General features: G+C 49.7%; 1 protein-coding gene across 1 annotated transcript; it reads right to left on the bottom strand.

The window, feature by feature from the left end:
* Positions 1–3,966: 3,966 nt before the first annotated feature.
* On the bottom strand, positions 3,967–5,019 carry sox1a (SRY-box transcription factor 1a). Its single transcript, XM_056290171.1, has one exon. It carries the CDS (start codon positions 5,017–5,019, stop codon positions 3,967–3,969), a length of 1,053 nt encoding a protein of 350 aa, XP_056146146.1.
* Positions 5,020–6,449: the final 1,430 nt, after the last annotated feature.

Raw genomic sequence — 6,449 nt, 5'->3', positions numbered from 1 at the left:
CGAACCGGAAATGGATATATCTGCAGAAAATCGCCACGCGTCGTATTGTTTACTCTTATCAGTACGCACGAAAAGTTCCGATAATGGAGCTATTTGGGCATATAAGGACTACACAGGGAACAATCCGGGGGGGGCGGCGGAATAAACGACCCATTTCGCCGCCCGTGCGGGGGAAAGTTTGAGAAGTGGGCGATGCGCAGGAAGTTTCCCTGCGCCGGAGCAGCGTGTCGGTGCCTTTCTAGGTCTGTGCGCCGGCGTGCGGCGGGCGGGCGGGCGGGTGCGGTAGTAGCTGCGGTTAGATAGGAGCCGGCCGGCGCCGCGCTCCTGGAAGAGCGCAGGATTAAGAGGCGGCAAGATTGTTAAACATGTCAACGTGTAATTGCACGATAAGGCCCTCGCGAGGAATTCATTGGCCCAGTTGCTTTCTCTATTCCGCGCTAATCTCGCCCGGCACATTCGTTCTGTGCAATCTGTCTCCATAATCTTCTGTGACAGAGCGGGCGACGAGAGCAGGGCTGCTGCTTGGTAATTTTTTTTTTTTTTTAGGGGGGAGAAACGGAGAAAATATGCAGAGGCGTGATAAAGTGACGCTAATTATCCCCATTTAGGACAGGGAGTGCAAGGGATCGGGGCTTTACGAGCGCCGAGTGTGCGCCGCGGCTGATGGCCTCCTCGTTGCAGAATATATCGGAGGCGACAAGATAAGAGCGTCGCATGGCGGAGAGATTTATTGGTCGGTCAGCACCCCTAAACACACGCGCGCGCGCGCGCACACAGACACATACGCACACAAGCGCACGCGCACACACAGCCACGAACCGTTTCCGCGGTTACAGTCGTCGCGCCCCGCACCCTAACCGCTCTTATACCTCACGGTGTGATTTATGCGGGTTAAATTTGCCGGAACGCTCGTTTTTCACCCCCGGTGATGTGCCGTGACGTGCTCCGCCTCTCTGGTTTATTTATTTTTCCCTCTCTCTTTTCCAGCGTTAATCCGCATCCCTTTCACATCGGCACATCAGATGGCAATAGGTGCAAAGCCCAGACGGAGGCCGTCCCGTCCCACATAGGCCGCGCCGCGAAGGACGGACGTGTTTCCCGCAGCCGCCGGGATTCAAACTCCCGTCTCCGCGGCGCTGCGCCGTATACGCGCACCAAGAGGCCTAAAGAGGTTTAACTGACGTGCCGCGCAAGTCTTCCTCGCCACTAAGGGGCCCCGGACAACGGAGTTAATTGATTCTGTTAAAAAAAATACCCAAGTGTGTATGAATTTCCTCCACTTGCATGCGCAGATCCGCATCTCAGAGATGTGAGGCCCGGGGGGCGGGCGGGGGGGCGGTGGCGGGGGGGGGTCAGGAGTAGGTGTGACCCAGTCACAGAAGTCACGTGACCTGTCGCGATATCAGACTGCGGCACAATCTGCCCAACGTGGTTATCCGGGGGCCAACTTGTCCCTCCAACATTTTGATCATCGGTTCAGGGTAATTATGAAGCCTGGTGAGCAGCCAAAGTGATTAAAACCAAACGCGTCCAGCAGACACAAGGGCTGCCCGCCCGACCGAGCCTCAACAGCCTGACCGGGGTCACAGCCTCCCGGGACCGGGTGGGCTCGGGTTAGCCTGCGTCATTCTGCAACCATTATCATGCTGCTTTTAGCTTCCCGTCGTTAAATGAACTTAACGTAAATAAATATATCTATAACTGACTCCCTACACAACCAACATCTACTGTCAGAGTGCTCCGTCATCTAAAGGCCCACATAGAAAAGGCAGAACCGGGTTTTACTCATCCACATTATGAACCATGGATCTGGTCGGCACCATCGGTGACCAAACAACTCCCGACATGAACGGCCGCATCCTCTGTCTTCATCCTGACCAAAACCTGTCTGGTTCTTGTTCACTCCCCTCCGTCTCCTCCAAAACTCCCCTTTCCCTGAAGGGAGGTTCATTTAGGCCCCTCCGTCTTATTCTGACAGGACGGCGGAGTTACAAACACACAACAACGCTGAGGAACCGAGTTACGAACCTCACCCTATAATAATAATAAAGATAATGATGATAATAATAACAATATAGTCAAACCTGCAGGACCATTTAAGATAAATTCAGTATTATGCTCCGGAAAAATCCCAAAATCGGGATAATTTCTTTCTAAATAACGATCACCGGCCTGAGCTTTTTACACATCAAATTATAAAAACCGGAAATACAGGCTGATATAAACCTCATGTGGCCAGGCTGCGTTTTAGAAAACTGATTTTCTCTCTGTATATTATTAATTAATCTTTGTTTTCTTGATACTGTTTCCCCTCACAGTCTTTAACCTGATATGAACAAGTTTGCAAAATGTCTTTCCAGTAAAAAAGCATTTCCACGTTTTATGATAATATTGACGATAATACTGGTGATAATATTGAGGATATCTCTGAGGATAATTAGATTATATGATAATATGTCAGCCACAGAAATGGGAGTGAAACATCAGGATGAACACGATGAAAGGAGAACAGCAGCTTTCCTCCATCTGAACAAATAAAAGAAGAAGAAACAAGTCGTTTCTTCTGCAACACAATTCCTTCAGAGGGCTTAATGAGTGGGCACGTGGTCTTAATGATAATAAAGCAGGCCAGCTCCAAGAAGAGAAGATAAGATCTTCGCTCTCCATTCGCTTTGCGTCCTCGTCCGATTAAACGAGTAGAATTTCATTTCTATTTTCCACACGTGGAAGCGGAAATAGGTGTAAAGATAGACTTGCAAAAGCGAACCTCTTTTTACACCTTTCACCGAAATAAATTAGGTTTTGCTTTTTTTTGTTCACTTTTATAGAAATTTACCTGTGTCGGCAGCCAGGGAAACATCACCCGACAAAAAAAAAAAAAAAAAAAGTTTAGGGAAACGTTCAAACAACAGACTGGAAACGCACAAAACGCCCATTTAACTACGAAAACAGGTGTAATAATATATGCTAATATTATTATTATTATTATTATTATTATTAACATCATATATAATATCATATATAATTATTGTCATATATACATAATAGTAGCATCATCCTAAATGATAAAATTATCACATATATGAAATTATAATTATTATTATTCTAACATATATAGGATGTTGTTGTTATTATTATTATGTATATATGATGATGATATTGGCCAGCAACAAATTATTCTATTTAGAAAGGTATATGCGGCCCAAGAGTCTTCTTGAAGGACAGGAGATATAAAATCTAAAATAATTCAATCTAAGACGTGTTTTTTATAGGAATCAAAGCAACATGTGAAATTTATTGAATCCTTATTGAATGTCAGGGCCTCTCAGTCGCAGAAAAGCATTTAAATTACAACAGCAGTCGCCCCTCAGCGGTCTGAAATATTAAAATTATTCACACTTTACAATAATTAGGCTTATTACAATAGAAAGAGATGGTTTGGAGGATTAATAGACACGGGCCTCTGCAAAGGAACACAAATGTTTCGAGGAATGCGGTTATTTCCCCCCCTCCCTCCCCCCCCATATATCTTTTTAAAGCACTTTTTTCTTATGATTATGACACATATTTTCTCATTTTCAATAACTTACAAGAACTCCAAAATTATATTACAATTTTAACCAAATATTCTGGTGAACTTGGCATAGCCCCTCAACTAAGACCGCGTTAATTAATGGACAAAATAATAATAATGATAATAATAATAATAATAATAATAATAATAGCACAATAAACAATATTTCAACATCATCTTCGTTATATAATTCCACTGTTGGCTATTCCCCCCCCCAAAAAAGAAGCCGAGATGAGTACGCTATTTACCCCCCTTTACAACATTCTGTACAAAATGCAGGTAGTTCTGGGGCCCGGGGCAATTTAGAAAAGAGGTAAATATTTGGTTATGTGTCGCTTTGCAGTTTGTGTTGGTTTGTCGTGTTTTCTCTCTGTGAGTGGTGCGTGCGGGTTTTAGATGTGTGTTAGGGGGACCGTGCCGTTCACTCCAGCCGTGGCGCTCTGGTAATGCTGCGGCAGGGCGTGCAGCCGGCCCTGCGCCGACGGGTCCCCCGGTTCCCCGGTCGGTAAATACATGCTAATCATCTCTCTCAAGTCTCCGGGGCAAGGACCCCGCGAGTGGCTGCTGACGGGGGGGCTTACACTCGGCTCCGACTTCACCAGCGACCCTAACGTGCCCATGGCGGCCGAGGAGGAGGAGGAGGAGGAGGAGGAGATGCCGGAGCCTTGGTGTTGCGTGTAGGGGATCCCGCCGTAGCCGGACGGGGAGGCGCTCATGTAGCTCTGAGAGTTCGAGATGGGGCTGTACTGCAGCGCGGTCATGTCGTAGCGGTGCATGGGCTGCGGGTTGTGGGAGTGGTGGTGGTGGGAGTGGTGGTGGTGGTGGTGCGCCCCGCTCCCCGGGTGCTGGCTGTACGCTAGCTGCGCCTCTTGCATCATTGCCGCCGCCGCCGCCGCCGCCGCCACCTGCCCAGAGTACGCGCCGTTCGCCCAGCCGTTCATGTGCGCGTAGCCGGTGCCGGCCGAGCCCCCGTGGGCCCCGGGGCTCTCTAACCTCTGTCCGACCCCGGATGAACTCATGCCGACCCCCAGACCAACGCCACCGCCCCCGCCGGCTCCAGAAAGCAGTCCGCCGGCCAACGAGTATTTGTCCTTTTTCAGCAGGGTCTTGGTCTTCCGTCTGGGTCGGTACTTGTAATCCGGGTGCTCCTTCATGTGCATGGCGCGCAACCGCTTCGCCTCGTCGATGAAGGGGCGCTTCTCAGCCTCGGACATCACCTTCCACTCGGCGCCCAGTCGCTTGCTGATCTCGGAGTTGTGCATTTTGGGGTTCTCCTGTGCCATCTTCCGCCGCTGCCCGCGGGACCACACCATGAACGCGTTCATCGGTCTCTTCACGCGGTCCTGATTGGCTTTCGACCCACCGTTTGGCCCCGTCTGCCCCGTCGTCGTGTTGGTCTGGGGTCCAGGGGAATGGAGGTCGGTCTCCATCATCATGCTATACATTCACCCGCTTTTGAAACTTCGCCACCGATGGAGAAAAAAAAAACACAGAAGAAGAAGTCTATGACAAGGCGAGGCAGGCACGGAGCGCGCGGGACTGGACAGGTGCGCACGCGACAAAATGAGCTCGCAAAACTGTTAGTGCACCCCCCCCCTCCCAGAAAAAAAAAAAACACGCCAAACGCAAAGCGACAAATAATCCGGAAAGGAAGGTGGTTGAAAATGTTCCCCTCTTCAGAAATGTTTAGCGTCTCTCTTCCTCTTCCTCGCTGGCCGCTTCACGTCCGCGGTGACAGAAGGCGCGTGTGAGCCACTTCCCCCGGCGCAGTTGAGAAGTTCGTTAGCGCGGCGGCCATATGATGCGCTCTGACAGCGGCTAAATGAGCCGCCAGCGGCCAATCAGCTTACAGGAACGGGCTGATTTGCATGGGGGCTTTGGTCAGGTGACTCTCAGCTCGTGGAGGAAGAACACACTGACGGGAGGGGGGGTGTTTGAAAGGAGGGTCACCCCCCCCCCACCACACGCACACCTCCACGAAAAGCACGAGGGTGAACCGGGTCCCTGTAATCATACACTCCAACGACTCATACCAATCAAGGCTGGTTCAGAACGGATCGTCAGTTACAGCAGACTCATTAATGGCCAGCTGGGATATCGAACCTGCCGCATATGGATATTAAAAAAACACACTTCTGGACTTTCACTTTCCACACTGAATTGCAGCCAAATCGCAATGCTGTAGCTTGATGCTAATAGCGCACGTATGGCTCGATTCAATGAGGAGAAACAACCATTTTAATGATACACATCACATTTTGAAGAGCAGCCTCCTCCTCCTCCACCTCCTCCTCTGTGCCTCCCAACAATAAAGAGAGGAGAGGAAGGAGGACTTGTAAGGGAAACAAACAACTCCATACAGGATGTGAAACGGATCTGCAGTTGGTTTTAATAATAAAATAATAATAAAATAAGATAATAATAATGATAATAATAGAGCCTCGGTGTCGGGGCGCAGGCGTGTTAGCGCCGTCTACCGGTGACGGTGAATCACCTCCGGCTGATGTGACTGGGCGCTCCAGAGGGGAAGGACACTGAGCACAAACAAGCTGAATCCCGTGCTCCTCGCGGCGCTATCATTTTTCATTTAGACTTTAAAAATGAAATAAAATACTCGGAGAGCCGCGAGAGGAGAGAGCGCCGCGCGCCGGCACCGGCGGCCCGAGCGCACATCGTTCAGATTTCACAGCTGACCTCCCCTGAAAGGCTCAATCAGCCGCTAATTGAAAGGCAAAACAAAATATCCCTTCCCCGTGGCGAGACTAACGATTTAATCATGCCATCATACGCCGCTGTTTTAATTAGAGCTTACGGCTCTCAGCCTGGGCCTGCGGGAGCGGGGCTCGCTCGCACGAGCCGGAGCGCCTCCGGTCAA

Source organism: Lampris incognitus, chromosome 11 (genome assembly GCF_029633865.1).
Source record: "Lampris incognitus isolate fLamInc1 chromosome 11, fLamInc1.hap2, whole genome shotgun sequence".
NCBI classification, from domain to species: domain Eukaryota; kingdom Metazoa; phylum Chordata; class Actinopteri; order Lampriformes; family Lampridae; genus Lampris; species Lampris incognitus.
Note: the sequence above shows the minus strand (reverse complement) of the source record. Positions and strands in the feature narration are given on the sequence as shown.

Excerpts from the sequence above, each read along its gene's own strand:
- sox1a (XM_056290171.1), bottom strand. The coding sequence starts at position 5,019 with ATGTATAGCATGATGATGGAGACCGACCTCCATTCCCCTGGACCCCAG.